Raw genomic sequence first — 17,986 nt, 5'->3', positions numbered from 1 at the left:
GAGCTGATTTGACCAGAGAACGGAGCAGTGGAAATTATCCCATCCGTGCAGAGACCATTCTAGATGGAATTATACATGTAGAGGACCCAAAGTTGCATGAATCATATGATGTTGTCACTGGAGGAGTGGTTGTAATTGCAGTGTTTGTGATTGTATACAAACTCAAAAATGTATATTGATACAGCTAGATGTTAAATAACAACAACCAAAAAAACCCTTTTCTTTTTGTAAGATCTCATCTTTTTTTTTTTTTAAATGCTGGCTCATTGTATCTCATTCAATGTAATGAGTGCTGTAGATGAGGAAAATGCTGTGAAAGGGGAAGCCAGCATTGGAGGAAACCGAGCTGATGCTTTGTATCAGAGAAAGACCTTCATTCTTAATTCTTTCTGTTACACCCTAAGGCCGCACTGCTGAGCCCTCTGTAATGAGCCCTTTATCAGAACGTTGTGGAGCCCTGAGGTGGGGACAACAGGATTGTCCTAAGAAGCCTGTAAGAGATGGAAAGCCATCCTCTGATTTTAGAAAGGCAAGAGAAGGTAGAGGGAACGTCACTTATTCTTTTCCCCAAGAGTAATTTTGCTGATGTTCTGAATCAGTGAATGATTGAAATATGTAGAATCAGTTTTTAGAAACAAGGGACAGGGAAAAGAGATGTCCTGCTTAAGTGGCATCCAATAAACACCTAGATAGAGTGACACTGAATCCCAGAAAGCGTGACACTGAATCCCAGAAAGCAGGGTGAGGCCACCAGGAGTGTAACGTAGACCAACTGCCTCCCTGACTGTCCCCACATTCTGGGATGGAGGTGCCAGTGAGGATCTTTGATGACATCACTTCCCTGTTAGCAACAGTAGGCACAGCAGGAAGTTCTTGTAGAGTTTGGAAGCTGGCAGAAGGCAGGCATGGGAGCCGCCATGTTTTCTAGGACTCTGATAGTAAAGACAGAGGAATGGGGACATCCAGGGACATAATGTTTGAGTGTGTTGCCCACTCATATTCTGTAACGGAATTATTTTTAACATTTTCAGTTAATGAGCAACATTTAATACTGACTGCGGACAAAATAAATCCACTACTGTGTGTTGGTTTTTGTATTGTTTATGTTTGTTGGACTGTTTCTTTATGTTTTTGAAACATTTTGCTCCAATACCTGAAAAGGGAAACTTTCAAGGCCTGTTCTATGGTGCATGCAAGGCTCGGGAAAGCGGATTCTTCCATCTTTAATTGCTTTAGCACTTTCTGCATAATAGGTGAGGATTAAGTATTTGCCGCATGAATGATTGTCAGGTAGGTGCACACTGAGGCGCGCTGACATCTAAGTACTGTAGGAAGCGACGTTTGAAATTGTTAGCATTCAGTTGTGTCTCAAGGTTTTAAAGAGCTAGTTGCCTTCTCAGCTTTTAGGGAGCAGTCACGACACACACCACCCTGGCACACTGTTTTGAAGTCGCTGTGGGTGAAGTGGTGACCCTCGGTGCACAGCGTATGGTCTGCCCTTAACCTTTCCCAGTGGCAGTGAGCATCTGGGATTCCATCCTTGACTTAATGGCCAGCAGAGAGCAGTGTTCCACTGAAAATTGATTTGTTCTGAAGAGGCCTGTTGGAGGGTTTACCTAGGTTTTCTTTATAGATGCTCAGCCTTGAAGAATAATACTGTTTATTTAACCTTCATGCAGTAGGGATTTGTAGAGACACTTAGAGATTAAACTGCAGAAATTTTTTAATTGCAAGGACTTAAACTTTCTGGCATCTTATAAAGCATTTTAAAGTACATAAAAGGTAACACCAAGCAGATTCTATTGCTTGCTTATAATAACTATGACCTCATTTCTTCAATTAGCTTTTTTATAGACAAATAATGCAGTGCCTTTTTTTAAAATAAAAATTTCCTTCATTTACAAATGAAACATCAGAATGAGAGGTATAAGCCATCCAGTGCAACTGGATGAGAAATCTAGACTTTCCCCACAGCTCTCAGTATCTCCCCCTCCCTCCCATCCCCATCTCCCACAGTTTCATCCGACACTGGATTTTGCTCTTGGATAAAGAAACTCTTAGGAGCTTTGCATTCCTGGGACCTGCTTCACAAACACCAGTCTGGATGTCCATTTTGCTTGCTCGTACTGTTTAATGTGTAGGGGTGGACCTAAAACTTAACCACAAAAACAAAAACCAGATGGAACTGAAATTTTAGCTCCCCGTCTCCACTCATTGTTAATACAGAATTTATCATATTTATAGAATGAGAGAAGAAATCCACCAGTATGTTGCATGTAATCTAGGGCAATGGCTGACTCAGGAACACTAAGCAAAAGCTGTTGTTTTGGGAAACACTTCACAATGTTTGCCTCTGGTTGAGTCATCGGATAGTGCTAATTAAGCCTATACTTCTGAGTAAATCATAAACAGTGTGTATTGGTGGTAATTTATTGTGCTAGGAAACCCTTTAAACATGATACAATATGTTTGTTCCAAACCTCTAAGACTTGCTGTTTTGTTGATTTCCTTTAGAATTGATTTCAGCGTTTAATCAAAGCTTGCAAGCCCAAGAATGTTGCACGTTTTATTGCCAATCCTGTGGTGAAGTCACGGTAAAGGACAGGTAAGGGATGTCTTGAGCACTGATTAGAACTGTACCTGGTGATGGTTTCTGGAAGCGATTACCAAGGGAACAGTGGGGGCCTTAAAATGAGAACCAGCTAAGTTTCTCTTTGAACAAAGTGAACCCTGACTCTCACCATGATCATGGAAGGGAACATAGTGTGGTCTGAGGGAGGAAGCTGGTCTTGGTGGAAGGGCCTGGAGCAGTCACTGAGCAGAGCACCATGGAGTCATCTCTTATGTGACTCTTTTGTTCTGATGGTGTGTGAGGGTTTCCACAGTAAATGAATTTTCTACCTGCAGGAGCTGTGTAGCAGGATTGATTTGAGCTAGTTCAGTCAGGGCCTTTCTAAAACCCATTTCCTAGTTCCCTGCTTATTAAGATGGAGCATACAGAGCACAAATTAACCTTTTCTCAGTGATTAGGTTAATCTTGTAACCTGCTCTGGTGATGTGCTGTAATTACTCTATGGAGAAGGGAAGGACTTTGCTATTTCCTTAGCATTCCCAAGTTGGCTTCTTCTTCTTCTTCTTTTTTTAAAAACTGTTTTCTCTTTCTCAAGTCAGCTTTCTGGTTTCTTGGGCATAAATGCTTCCTCTGAATTTTCAGCTTCTAGTGACTCATGTCGAAGACGGATGAAACCATTATTACTGTTAGCAGTATTTAAAGGAAGAATTCTTTGCTGGATTCATGGCTGGATTTTCTAAGTTAGGTGCCTGAGACAAGCAAATGATGCTGCCTTTCTGAAACCTGCTCCTCTTTCAACGTCCTTAACTCCATAATGCCAAACCTCTACCTAGCAGATTTCTTCCTGCTCCCCGTACATAGTCACCAGGCACGGTGGCCGTTGTCGCTTCCCTCTGCTCACTGTCTCCTTCCCTAATGACACTGTCTGCAGCCTGCTGCCTGATCAGCCTCCTTCTCATTCTGCCCTGTGCAGATGCACTGCCCCACCACTGAGGGGGGGTTCTAAAGCCCAGGTGTTTGTTCTCGGTGGGGAGCTGCAATCCTTTGCACACCACAGCAGCTCCCCTGTACTCCCTCCAGTTTCAGCTCCTCCTTTAGTCTCCCCCAACCCCCTTGCCAAGCTCACAAGTATCACATGGGTCTGGTTATGAGCTTGTGTTCCATAGCCTTGGTTGCTTCTCTTCACCCTGAGGCCTCCTGAAAGCTACTCCCTATCCTGAAAGCTACTCCCTTTCCTGAATGCACCCCTACCCTCCATCACTCCCTGGTTCACCCCAACCTAAGCTTCAGAACTCAGCTGACCTGACATCCACTTCTTCGCGGCCTTGTCTCCCTCCTGAGTTGCATTAGGTGTTCGCTGAGGTTCATTTACCCGTCTTCCTTCATACACTGTGGGCTTGAGGACTGGGGATAGCCACACTGACTTCCATGCCTTCTATTCCTCTCTCTTGATTGTACAGTATAGAGATGTAGCCAGCAATGCAAGACAGAGTTTCCATCCACCACTCAACTAGCTCAATGATCGTGGATAAATAGTTTAATCACTCACTTCGACAATGTCCTTATTGAGAAAGTGTAGCTAACACTAGGCCTTACCTCATAGTGCTATTGATAGGATTTGATGATTCAAGTGTTTCTAGTAGAGCCTGGTACGGGGTAAGCCTTCCCCATGCATTAGTAGCTGCTGCAGTAACCATTATTCTTACCAGCATCCCTAGTGTCAGGCATGGTGCCTAGAGGAAAAGTTCTTGGTAGGTTTTTGCTGGGTTGAATGTAGTAAAACTTGGTGTGGTTTTTTTGGCTTCCCACCAGCCTTTCTTGCTTGCCTCCTGATCTTGGCAGTGTTCCAAGTAGATGAGCTGGCACAAATGCACACCCTCAGGGTTTGGGAAAGTTACAAACAGAGCTTCTTTTGAGTGATTGGCATGAGTGAAAAATGAAGGGGCCTTACATCTACAGAGACGAAGTTGCTGTGAATCTGCCCTTGGTGACAGACCCACTTCTAAAAGAGCCAAGAGATCTCTGTATTTTGGCCTTCTCTCAGTCTGTTTCGGGCTTTGGTTTAATTCTCAGATGAAGTTTCTGAACCATCTCCTCCCATGCCACATGCAGTGATCCGGAAGTTACAGCAGGGATGGTTACATTCTTGGTGCTCATGACAGAAGGGAAATGCTGTTTCTTTACTTTCTGGTGTTTGTGCTTCATGGGAAAGGATGCTGATGGGAAGGGCCTCACTATAGTGCCTGTCTCTCTATCCAGGACTATAGTCTTCTGTTTTGTGTCAGTCCTGTCTGTGATTCTAAAATTGAGAACTGGAAGTGGGTGGGGCTGATGGCAGAAGACAGTCTTTTTTTTTTTTTTTTTTTTTTTGCTATCAGGAGGCTTGGCATTCCATTCCTCTCCGGAGAATGGAACATGGGTGTGAACTTCTGCTTTCTCACTGAGAGGACAGAGGACCTTCTCTGTATCACCTGAACTTCTTCTAGTAAAGCCTTCTAATAATGCATGCTTTCCAGACTTTCCAAGAGAGCTAAGCACTGTAGCATATGTAACAGAGTAAGTGCTCAGCAAGCTTTATAATTGCTTTTATTGATTTCTTCTCCCCTTTTCAGATTGTTTTTATTAGTAAGCTGGCAAATGACCTACTTTAATGTCTCAAACATTTTGGGCTGAGGACTGTGCCTGACATAGTCTGTAGGTTTCAGAATGAGAAGATGAACACCAGCTGGTCAGTGGTGGCGCACGCCTTTAATCCCAGCTCTCGGGAGGCAGGGGCAAGTGGATCTTTGTGAGTTCGAGGCCAGCCTGGTCTACAGAGCAAGATCCAGGAAAGGCGCAAAGCTACACAGAGAAGATGAACACCGGCCTTCTCCCCGTCCTTTCACAGCACACCTATGTACCAAGCCTGTGTGCATGTCTTGAGCACCACAGGTAGTAACTTGCTCAAGGTTTGCATTCATCTCCATCTTAGACAACATGCCCCACAATTCTGGATGGGCTTCCCCCTAGTGTCTGCTCATGGATCTCACAATTTACTGTTGAAACCAATCCTGGAACTCTGCTGCACTTCCCCTTTGGTGACATGTTCTATGGGGTTGGTAAGGACCACTTTGGTGCTTCTTGAAAAGAAAACAAGGCCAGAGGTGTTTCAAGAGAGCTGATGTGTGTTCTCATCAGTATCAACGAATTATAAGCAGCATTCTCAGGATAATAATCTAGGATTATTGATCCCTTTCTTTTACATTTTTTTCTTTTATTATTTTTATAATGTAAGTCTGTGTGTGGGTGTGCATGCAGTTGCCTATAGAATCCAGAAGAGGCTGTCAGATTCCCTGGATCTGGAGTTACAGGTGGTTGTAAGGCACCCTGTGTGGGTGCTGGGAGCTGAGCCCAGGACCTCTGTGAGAGTGGTATGTTCTTAATCTTTGAACTATCTCTCAAGCCTTTTTATATGGGAATAAGTTACATTAGTTTGGGGGCATTATTTTTCTATCTGTAAAATGAAGAAGTTAGGTTAGCGAAACCCATGAAAGCTTCATCAGAATGAAACTCCTCTGATCCTTGAAACTCAAGAGCTTGTGCTCTGGGCTTCTGTGACTCCTGAGTATCTGGATAGTTCAAGGCTAAAGCATGTTCTGTTCTTTCTTTCTGAATGAGAAAGATTCTTGTCAAGGAAAGTCCAGACATAACATAGAAAGACATCGACTCAGAAAGACTCGTTAATGGCTTTTCCTTCTCAGCACCAGAGCATCTGAGCTCTGCGAATTATTATCGCCTTTCTCTTAATTTAGGGCTGCAAATTCTTAGCCAGTTTGCTTTGGTTGCATATTAATTAACAACAGCTTGTTTCTTTACAAGACAGTTCTCCAATTTATAATTATTTTAGTTCAAGTTTTCCTACAAAATTGGTCTGACTATGTGCAGTTTTTGACTATGTTCTTGTTGAGACCAAACAGGCCATCCTATTGGGTAACAACTGCTACATTTTCCTTTTTTGTAAGTAGTCTAATAAACAGCCAGAAGTCATTGTGTTTAGATTTTGATATGCCCTCTAGAAATCGATTTGTGTCAGACAAGAATGACATTAGTGGCCACACAGATTTTCTGCACACACCTTGGTTTTCAGACTGCCCATGGCATTGTCCTGAGGTGTGTCACCCACACTGGCAATGCTCGGTGTCAGCTCCAAGCTCTTGGGGCACCCTGAAACTCTAGGAGAACAGCAGGATGGACTTTGTGGAAACAGATGTCGCAGTGTCCAACTGCTTGAGGGAGCCACTTGACAGGCCAGCTCTAATTGTAGCTGAAAATAGATACTCTTGTGAATATCAGCCCTTGTTTATAAAAGGAGCAAATAGATTTAAAAAGTACAGAATCGGGCCTTGGGTACATGGTAGACCACATGCTTGCATGTACAAAGCATGTCCAGTCTCTGTCATCCTGTTCCTGTACCCTAAATCAGGATGTTTTGTAAACTGGCCTGTTGGCAACATGGCATAAATTTAGGAATACGATTATATATTACAGATTAATCATGGTATGTACAGACAAATATTAGAATGTAAAACTAGTTTTATAGCACTGGTGGCCTGCCAGTTGGATAATGTTACCTGAATTTACTTAAATTCTGGTTGCTGTACTTTGAGCTTTAAGTATTGGTTATTTTTTCTTAAGATCTTTAATGTTCAGTTGGTTATAATCAAATCTGTAAGAAGTTGTATGGTATTGCCTGAATAATTGTCATTGATTAGAAGCTGACTTCAAAGTTCCACATATGTTTAAGTATCAAAACTTCATCAATAGTTTTTATTAAAGTTATATGTTACATGTCATTATTTTCCAAAAGTTTATGCTTCAAATGCATCAAAAGTAAGTAGCAAACCTGAATTTATTGTAAACATGTACTGTTCCTCGCAGAATCTTTAATCTAGAGGAAAGCTCAAGTTCCTACTTCCCTTTCTCTTTAAACAGCAGATTTTTAGCTAAACTGTCTTGAATTAAAAACTAAAGGTTTCTGTGTTATTTGAACATCTTCTTGGAAAGTAGAGGATATCAAAATATACTTTTCAGGGTTTTTTTCGGAAGATGTGCTTTCACTAGAGCTGTGATTAAAATACATCTTTTGTTTGTAAAGTTTTCATGTCCCCCCCACCAAATAAATCAGAAAATTTTCTTTCTGCTGTAAAAACCCTTTAATTTTTGCTGTGAGTTGTGAATTACGCACTTCTTTCTGCTGCCTTCTGTAGATGGTTCAAGGATCCATTGTAGCCTTTAGTCACTGTGATGTGGGGTCAAGTTAACGTTGAAATCTGCTGTTTCGTGTTAATGTGCATCAATTCTCCCAGGTCTTTGTGCACACTTTCATGTCTTTGATCATGCATCGTTCTCTGCCATTCTGTCTCTTTTCATTGCACTGAGGTTCTGTACTGGTCTTATAGGCACAGTATCAGGAAGCAGAGAATCTTGATAGAGAAGATCCACGAACCTATGGATGCCTAAATCCTTGCTTTCGCTTCCCTCCTTAAAACACTGTGATGCTTCTACCTATTTTTAGTCCTAAAGTCTCCATGCCTGTAACTCCCTACAGAAGGTTTGGTCATTTCCCTGTTCAGCCTTTACTGCTGCCCTGTATTTCCAGGGAGGTGAATGTATACCAAGGGAAAGAGTGCTTTTAGAGCCAGAAAGACCTGGATAAAGACCCTTGCTTCAGTCTTCACCTCTAATTCTGTGGACTTGTGAAGGTTCTTTCACACTCCTAAGCCCCATTTTCCTCTTTTGTGACAGGAGCATTGTTGTTTTTATCTCACAAAGTGTCCTGAGCCTTACATATGGTAAGGTGTATGTGGTGCCACCAGGGGTCTTATTAATTGCTTCTATTCATGCAGTCTCACAAGATTACTATAGGACACATTTGTTGCTGGCCAGGCAGCATCAAGAATGCCTCTCTGACCCAAGTCCAGACATTGGGCCCTGCATGGGGTGAGTCCTGCTGAGGAGAGGAAGGAGGGATTATAGAAAATGGGATCAGAAACATTACGGGAAAACTCACAGAAACCACTAGTCTGGCTCATGGGAACTCACAGAGTCTGAACCAACAACCAGAGAGTCTGCATGGGACCAACCTAGGCCCTCCGAATATATGTGACAGTTGTGTAGCTTGGTCTACTTGTGGGAATCCCAGCAATGGGAGCAGGGGCTGTCGCTGGTGCTTTGAGTGCCTCTTGGGATCCTAGTCCTCATGCTGGATTGCCTTGCCCAGCTCAAATACAGGGGAAGGTGCTTGGTATGCCATGTTTTGCTGATACCTTTGGGAGGCCTGCCCCTTTCTGAGTGATTACAAAGAGGAGGAAGGGTGATAGGGAGGCTGTGGTCAGGATGTAAAAGAAAGAAATTAATTAATAATAATTAAAGAAAGAATTCCTCCCTGCATGGGCTTTGCTGCAGTCCATGCAAGTGATAGTTGATATTCTCACTGGGGGACCCTGGTCTCCCGTGTGAGACAGTTCCAGGTACAGAGCACGAGATCTACATCAGGCAGGTGCAGTTGCTGCTTTAGCTGAGAAGCTTCCCCTGCCCTGAGTGACAGTGTCTCCTCACAGTTCTGTGGTTTTGGCTCTTAGGGTTTTACCGAGGTGACTGCATGCAGGGAAGGTCAAAGCATACTTCCTTACCAAATGTGTGCAGCTCATTCATAGATCTTCCTAGTAAGATGCAATTTACGAATCGTGGATCATTTCTACTGTAAGCCGTGTTGCCTAGCAATACATGTGATGCCTAGGATCTTACCTGGTTTCCAGGGTAACGAAGCTAGGTGGTTATTCCAAAGGTCAGATACTGGAGCAGCAAGGGGAAGGGGTTGTTAATCCTTACACCCCAGTATGCAGCGGATCCAGCCAGGAGCCTCACGTGTGAGACTTCCCGAAATTTACTACTTCATCCCTCCAAGAAATCCTTCAGAAGTGTGTCAGGCAGTAGGGATTCAGTGCAGAGATAAAGAGATGCAGGGCCTGCCGTTACGTTGTTTCTTCCAGTGCCCTCAATTCCTTTCACTGCCAGAGGAACTTCTGTTTTCTTATCTTTCAAAGGCCAGCTCAGAAGTTACCTATTCTCTGGAGCTGATAAACAGAATATGTCCTTAGTACTCGCTGTCCACCCTGTATGCATGGTCTGGTTGGGGAGTACTCTGAACCCCTAAAAAATAAAATGTAGACTCGGTGTTTACGTGGGAATGTATGCTTGAGAAGGGGGCTGATTCCTCCATCACATTTTCATTGGTATCTGTACTGTCACCCTCCACCGAGGGGTTAGAGCCTCAGTACTATTATGAGCTTTTTTTATGCATACCTTTGCTTACTATGTGTAGTCTATACTTCCTACTAGAATACCTTTACAGAGAGAGAGAGAGAGAGAGAGAGAGAGAGAGAGAGAGAGAGAGAGAGAGAGAGATTGTGCACATGGGCTTGGGTGTCATATATTAGGCTAACATATTGCCCCAGCTCATAGCAAGCTCTCAGAAATGGTTGTTGAAAGAATCATCTGTCAGTACCCTCCTCCCTCAGTAGTCAAAATGATGCTAGTGGTGCCCTGTTTGACTCAGCGTTTCTATTCCTAGCTCTGTCCTGTAGAGCTATAAATTAAATGGCTACCCTCTTCCAATCTGTCATTGCCCTTTTATGATACTCATAGTTAATTGGGAGAATCTAAGAAAAATGGCTAACATGGTAGGGGGGAATCATTCAATAATAATTTTAAAAAATCTTTTAATGGAAATGACACAATCGTGTCTTAAGTATTTTAATTTAACTCCAATCTTCTAAATACATATTATTTTATTTGTATTTTACTAGTAAGAGACACAGTAGATATCACCTTAAGCAAAAAATCAATGTTAGCATCACCAGGAGTAAGCTAAGCTGATATAGAGTGCTGTGACATGATGTAATGAGAAGGGTCCCTTTTCTCTGGAATGCTTTCCCCGAGACTGCGGACCAGACAAATCTAGAGACAGCATCAGAGAAGCTCCGAATAAGAGGTGTGTTATAGACTGCTGAGAAATATACACTTAGGAACTGTCACAGACCAGAGGAGACCTAGATTACATGATGACTAAATACAGTATGTGCCATGTATTGTACCCGGGAACTAAAATGACAAAAACAAAAACAAACCAAAAGGACTTTGAAGAAGAAAAAAATGGTGAAATCCAGATAAAGCCCGAGGCTTTGACAAACCAACTGTGGATACCCAAGATGTTAATTGGAGAAAATGGAAGAAGTGCATATGGAAACTATCCATGGATTCTATATGATCTCTGCAATGCTTTTGTAAATCAAAAATTGTTCAAAAATAGTTTATTAAAATAGAGAAGTGGGGGAAATCACAGAAGAAAGTGTTATTTACTTAACATAGGCAAACCAAATTAAAACAGAAAATAACTCTTAAATATTTATAACAATCGCTAGTAAAAGAATATATTTTTGTAAATTAATAAGAATATGTTGTTATCATCTTAAGAAGTAGTTGTTGATCACCAGCCCCAGAAGAAATGTAGTGACCAATAAATGTAAAAATCAGTCCTATCTCATGAGTAATTTAAGAGTTGCTAATTAAAGCAGCATTAAACATGCCTTTAGCCCGTTCCTTGGTTGAATTTAGAAAAAAGACAATGTTTAATTAAGAAGAGGTTAATCCTATGTGGGAAGAATCTCACCTACTTACAAGATGTTTTCCCCCAAGAAATGATCAGATTTCTATATAAATCTTCCAACAGGAATATTCATCTCAGGGTTATTGATTAAGAACTCAAAACTAAATACCCAACAGTGAGGGAGTGAACTAGAAAGTTTCGACATCCCACAGACTGTTGTAGAGTCACTAGGAATCAGGACCTGAGTGAAAAAATGGAAACAAAGTTCTGTCTGTCTTCTCAGGGCGAGGCCTTGCATGCATGTCATGCATGCATGCAGTGTCTGTGTCTTCTCAGGGCATAGGCCTCCCATGCATGCATGCAGTGTCTGTCTGACTTCTCAGGGCACAGGCCTCCTATGCATGCATGCATATGCATGCATGCAGTGTCTTTCTGTGTCTTCTTAGGGCACAGGCCTCCCATGTGTACATTCATGCATGCATGTAGTGTCTATCTGTGTCTTCTCAGGGTGAGGCCTCCCATGTGTGCACACAGTGTGTATCTGTGTCTTCTCAGGGCACAGGCCTCCCATGCATGCATGCATGCATGCAGTGTCTGTGTCTTCTCAGGGCGCAGGCTTCCCATGTGTGTGCACTGTTTCCAGGGAAAGGATGGCAATGAAAACTGTCATGTTAGAGTAGCTGATTTGTGGACAGTGAGCAAAGGGAGACTTCTGCCTTCTTTATGCTGCTTTGCAGTTTATAAAACGTCTATATATTACTTTCATAATACGAGCATATATTACTTTCATAATTAGGGGTAAATTGACACTGCAGGCATGTGGCTAATGAGCTTCTTTCTTCTTTCATGCTGATTTAATTAAAAAAAAAAACACTGCATTTTGTATATTGAAAAAAGTACTGTTTTCCTCTTTCCTCTAGGAAGCTCCTCAGGGTGCTCCCACTGCCTAGTGAGAACTGGAGCGCTCTGGTAGGAGAATGGTGCTGTCACCCTGACCCCTTTGCTAACAAGCCTCTCCATCCACGAGAAAATGACTGTTTTATTGGGGACTCTTTCTTCTTAGTGAATTTGAGAAGTGATTTGGAGCAGGTAAGAGTTGAACTGAAGTCTTAAATTGGTAAAAATATCTTTTCAAAATACATGCTAGCTTAGAGGTTGATTTAGATACCAATTTCTCTGCTCTTAAACTCAAGGTTTGTTGAAGAGATTGTTCTAAAAGCCCAAATTCATTTTTTTTTTTTTAACTGCTTCTGTTCTCCAGCTGTTTGGATAGAGGAAAGGCCTTAAACTCAAGCAGCCACTAGGGTCTGGAAGAACAGGAGACCTACTCATGCATGGATTTGGGAGTGCTACCATTTTGCACACATAATGCCTTGCTTTCAGGGCACATTCTGTAAGCTGTGCATTTTAATCTCAAAAGTGTTAGTGAAAGTGCAGGAGTGTTAGCCCAGGATATCCACTTTGCAATTAGACCCAGGTATCTTACTGAGTTTGCCTACAATCGAGACTTTCACTGATGTTGGAAAAGCGGATGCCATCCAAAAAAAAAAAAAGGAGAAGGAGCCCTGGAGTAGGGTTGAGCTGAGCTATGAGCTTGCATTGGTGCTCAGCAGTATGGAGTCACATGCTCTCCCTGTGTAGCTTGCTTCCAGGAGAAGGCAGCTTCCTCTCACCACAAAAAAAAAAAAATGTAAGTGGTTTATTTCTCTTTGAGAGGAAATCAACAGGCAAGTGTTGGTATGGTCCTTGTAAGGAGTTTCCCCTGAGATGCCCAGTCCACAGAGATACAATTGGAAATGTCCTTTGCTGGACGGCCTTTATTTCAGTAGTGACTGTTACTGGCAGGAAGGGAAGCATTGCATTTTAAATTTCAGTTAGAACTCGTTAATTTTTTGTAATAAAAGCTGAAGTGTGTGGTGGCTGGGCAGCGGGAGGCCACAAGCTAGCTTCGAGAACCATGTGGAAGATGAAGGGGCGGTCTCAGACACCTAGCTAGCACTCAGTTCTAGACACTTGGTGCTTCATCTCCCCGCAGGAAGAATCCCTTTTGTCTGACATGTGAAGTCCTTAAGCATTCTGTGTTTTTATCAGATGAATGACGAGAAGTTAATGTAGGTTAGTGTTCCTAGGGTTAAATTTATATTTTCATCTGAATTTAGATACTTGGTGTCATGTTTTTCATTTTTATAATCATGCCACCTACCTACCAAGTATTGAAGGTGTGAGTAGAGAAACAACGGAGAAAGATTAAATACGAAAAACTGAGTTTCCCCTTTTTATAAACTCTGCCAAAATATCTTCTCCACTTGTAGAGTCGGCACTTACATTAGGCCCCTTTAGAGAGTTCATTGTTCTACTAAACGATAGGCCTGCACTTTGTGTATTAAAGGAAGATTCTTGTATTTAGACATTCCAGTTTCCACCGTTAGGGAGACTCTGGGAAGTGGCTGCCATGAGAAGCCGCTGTTGACACGATTGTTTTCAAGTTGGTCGGGAGAGGAGTTTCACTTTAATTGCATATTGTAGCAGTTGAAAGAGTGTGCCTGTGACCAAAATAGTAACATAAATTTGGAGCGACTGCTTAAACACTGCTCTCAAGGCTCCGGTGGGAACAAGGCTGCTCTGTGCTATTGAAAACCTATTCCTCATATCACCAGGTCTAGCCACCTAGCAGGGTTTGGAAATGTCACACGGTAGCACAGCATCCTAATGGTATCTCTTGGGAAACATTTGTGTGTGTGTGTGTGTGTGTGTGTGTGTGTGTGTGTGTGTGTGTGTGTGTGTGTGAATGTGAGACAATATCAAGGGTCCTTAGAAACTGAAACAACATAGAAAGTGAAATCACGGACAGGAGGCTAACCCAGCTCTCTGAGCAGTGCTGCCATCTCTCAGATATATTGATTTAATTAGTCCCCAACAATGTCTGTCTTTGAGGTTTGCTCCGTAGAGTTCCCACAGTGCTAGGCAGCTTCATTACGCTACTTGTTTTATCATTTTCTTGAAGATTAGCTAGAGAAAAATGCCTTGCAAAGCGGAGCTTCTCTTTAAACAGAAGTAACATGCTAGAGTATTTTAATTAAAAAGATCAGAGTTTGAAAACAGCACAAACATAGAGCTTCACAAGCTTTCATTCCTCCATGCCTTCTTGGATTTATAGTATTGTATTTGGGCCTCATTAATGCAGCCATATGTGCTTTCTATTTTCAAAAGTGCTCTGCTGGAGACAGTGTTATGATTCGCTTGTCATCTCTGATGCAGATTTTTTTTGGGCATCCCAACATACTGAATATTTTACATCTTATAATAGGATAATAAAGATAGACCACAATCTTCCATGAGAGTCATAATATGATTCAAAATTTAGGAAACATAAGCTGGGCATTGGAGTTATTGTGCCCATTGTCCTACCTACATCTGTGGGGATGTAGGTAGTAGCATGTCTGAGTTCAGGAGTTTCAAGTCCAGCCTGAGTGACCTAACAAGACCTCATCTTTTTTTTTTTAATTTTATTTTACAATACAATTCAGTTCTACATATCAGCCACGGATTCCCTTGTTCTCCCCGTTCCTGCCCCCCTCACCTTCCCCCCAGCCCACTCCCCATTCCCGCCTCCTCCAGGGCAAAGCCTTCCCCACAGACTGAGATCAACCTGGTAGACTCAGTCCAGGCAGGTCCAGTCCCCTCCTCCCAGGTCGAGCCAAGCAATCCTGCATAGGCCCCAGGTTTCAAACAGCCAACTCATGCAATGAGCACAGGACCCGGTCCCACTGCCTGGATGCCTCCCAAACAGATCAAGCCAATCAACTGTTTCACCTATTCAGAGGGCCTGATCCAGTGGGGACCCCTCAGCCATTGGTTCATAGTTCATGTGTTTCCATTCGTTTGGCTATTTGTCCCTGTGCTTTATCCAACCTTGGTCTCAACAATTCTTGCTCATATAAACCCTCCTCATTCTCGCTAATTGGACTCCCGGAGCTCCACCCGGGGCCTAGCCGTGGATCTCGGCATCCAGATCCCTCAGTCATTGGATTGGGTTTCTAGCAGGACAGTTGGGGTGTTTGGCCATCCCATCACCAGAGTAGGTCAGTTCGGGCTGTATCTCAGCCATTGCCAGCAGTCTATTGTGGGGGTATCTTTGTGGATTTCTGTGGGCCTCTCTAGCACTTTGCTTCTTCCTATTCTCTTGTGGTCTTCATTTACCGTGGTCTCCTATTCCTTGTTCTCCCTCTCTGTTCTTGATCCAGCTGGGATCTCCCGCTCCCCCAAGCTCTCTTTCCCTCAACCCTTGCCCTTCATTACCCCCCCCTCATGTCCAGGCTGTTCATGTAGATCTCATCCATTTCTCCGTCATTGGGAAATCCCCGTGTCTTTCTTGGGGTCCTGTTTCCCTGACTTCAAGCTCTGCTATAGAGCTACAGTAATAAAAACAGCTTGGTACTGGCATAAAAACCGACATGTGGACCAGTGGAATCGAATTGAAAACAGCACAAACATAGAGCTTCACAAGCTTTCATTAATCCGCACACCTATGAACATATAATTTTTGACAAAGAAGCCAAAAGTGTACAATGGAAAAAAGAAAGCATCTTCAACAAATGGTGCTGGCATAACTGGATATCAACAAGTAGAAGACTGCAAATAGATCCATATCTATCACCGTGCACAAAACTTAAGTCCAAGTGGATCAAGGACCTCAACATAAATCCAGCTACTCTGAACCTGCTAGAAGAGAAAGTAGGAAGTAGTCTTGAATGCATTGGCATAGGAGATCACTTCCTAAATATAACACCAGTAGTACAGACACTGAGAGAAACAATCAATCAATGGGACCTCTTGAAACTGAGAAGCTTTTGTAGAGCAAAGGATACGGTCAACAAGGCAAAGCGACAGCATACAGAATGGGAAAAGGTCTTGACCTCATCTTGCAATAACAAAACTTAGAAAGTACAGTCATACTTCGTTTTATTTTTCTAAAAGAAGCACAATTGAATTTAGCATGATTACTGCTGGAAAGGTGTGACTGAGATCAACTTTGTTTTTTATTTTTTGGGGTACTGAGTTAATAATTTATGGGTTTGAGGAATTTCTTTTGTGAAATTCATAACATCTACACAATACATTGATCATCTTAATTACCATACATGCTTCATCTGCCCCTTTTTTATCTTGTTAAAATGATTAAAAACAAATTATAGAATTGTGTCGCTTCATCCTTATGTGTTTCTGTTTGTGTGTAGGTCGAAAAATAAGGATTAAAAAAGAAACTACAACTGCTATTATCACACCTAATAAAATCAGGCCATATACAAGTTTTATTAATTTTCTTCAAAGTATTGTTAGTAGGTTTATTTGGATCAAAATCCACATATTTGTTTGAGATGATTTGCTTTTTATTGATCAGTTTTTTTAGATGCTGATTGTCCATATCTTAAGGTTATAATCTTATTTTTTAAAGACAAAGAAAACGATGCTTCTATATTATTGAAAGATGAAATTGTGGTTAGAGAAATGACTCAGTAGTTAAGAGCACTTTTTGCAGATGACTCAAGTTTAGATCCCAACACCCAAGCCAGGCAGCTTACAATAACCTGTAACTCCTGTCCAGGAGATTCATCTTCTGGCCTCCCTGAGCACCTGCATGTATGTGTGTGTGTGTGTGTGTGTGTGTGTGTGTGTGTGTGTGTGTGTGTGTGTTTGTTTGTGCACGCTCATGCATGCATATATATAAGTTTAAATAAATAAATACATTTTTAGAAGGCAAAGTGGCATGGTCTTGGAAAACAATTATAAATGAAATGTGTAAGGGATGTAAGAGAAACTTGACACTCCCCAACACACACACACACACACACACACACACACACACACACACACACACACACTCCAAAAGCACTATTTTCTGGTCTGAGTAAGAACAAAATCCTTTTAGCTTTGCTGTTCTAGTAAAACACTTCATTTCAAAATCAGCTTACACAAAATGGCATCCTTTCAAAAACAGCTTTAATACCAATTTGAGGCTGGATGATATTTTTTTAGTATGAGCCTAACCTGGAGATCTAGGCCTTCATGACTTCTTTGCAAGCTCTCTCTCTCTCCTTCCTGGGCATGAACACTTTGGTACTTCCCTTGGTTTGGGGTTCTATTGCTTCAGATGGGAATGACTTTGTACAGTCACCTACTGTCTTAAGGCTCTGCACCTGTGGTCTGTGTTGTGCTGGGTTTAAGGATGTTAACAGCTGGGCATGGTACCACCTGTAGGCCTTGCTTAGGGACTGTGCCTGGTTAGTGCCAGAGCCAGAGTGAGCAGGCTTGAAGATCTCATATTTGGTAGTTTCCTCAACTGAGACTTGTAGAGAAAGATCAGGGGAGCTGTGTTAAGTCCCAAAGCTAGAGGAAAATGGGATAGGTTTTCGAGTTATTGAAGTACGAAGACACTCATTTCAGAAGTCCCTATGAAGAAAACAGCCACTGGGTACTTGTGGGTTTCTACTAATAGTGAATTCAAAGGTGGGTGAAGGACTGAGTCTTAAAGACACCACTAGGAGTTGTACAGGTGCTTTTGACTAACCTTCAACAAAAATAAGCCATGTATTTTTTATTATTACATTTTTTCTTCATTTTGATTTTATGTGTATGGGTGTTTGCCTGTACATATGTCTGTTTAGACAGTGTGTGCAGGGCACTGTATAGGCCAGAAGAAGGCATCAGATTTCCTGGAACTGGAGTTTTGGATGTTTCTTAGCCACCCTGTCGGTGGTGAGCATTGA

General features: G+C 42.1%; 1 protein-coding gene across 4 annotated transcripts in view; it reads left to right on the top strand.

The window, feature by feature from the left end:
- Ube3d (ubiquitin protein ligase E3D) overlaps positions 1-17,986 on the top strand; it is a 150,924-nt gene that overhangs the window by 11,035 nt on the left and 121,903 nt on the right. For all 4 annotated transcript variants that reach the window (XR_008213602.1, XM_052715765.1, XM_052715756.1 and 1 more), the window contains 2 exons: positions 2,515-2,605; positions 12,140-12,308. Coding sequence is in view for 3 of the 4 variants with exons in the window: in XM_052715765.1 (XP_052571725.1) it covers positions 2,515-2,605; positions 12,140-12,308 (260 nt within the window). In the remaining variant the exon portion in view is untranslated. The remainder of the gene's footprint in view (positions 1-2,514; positions 2,606-12,139; positions 12,309-17,986) is intronic.

This window comes from Peromyscus californicus, unplaced genomic scaffold (assembly GCF_007827085.1).
Source record: "Peromyscus californicus insignis strain IS unplaced genomic scaffold, ASM782708v3 Scaffold_11__1_contigs__length_118956290, whole genome shotgun sequence".
Classification (NCBI taxonomy): Eukaryota; Metazoa; Chordata; class Mammalia; order Rodentia; family Cricetidae; genus Peromyscus; species Peromyscus californicus.
Note: the sequence above shows the minus strand (reverse complement) of the source record. Positions and strands in the feature narration are given on the sequence as shown.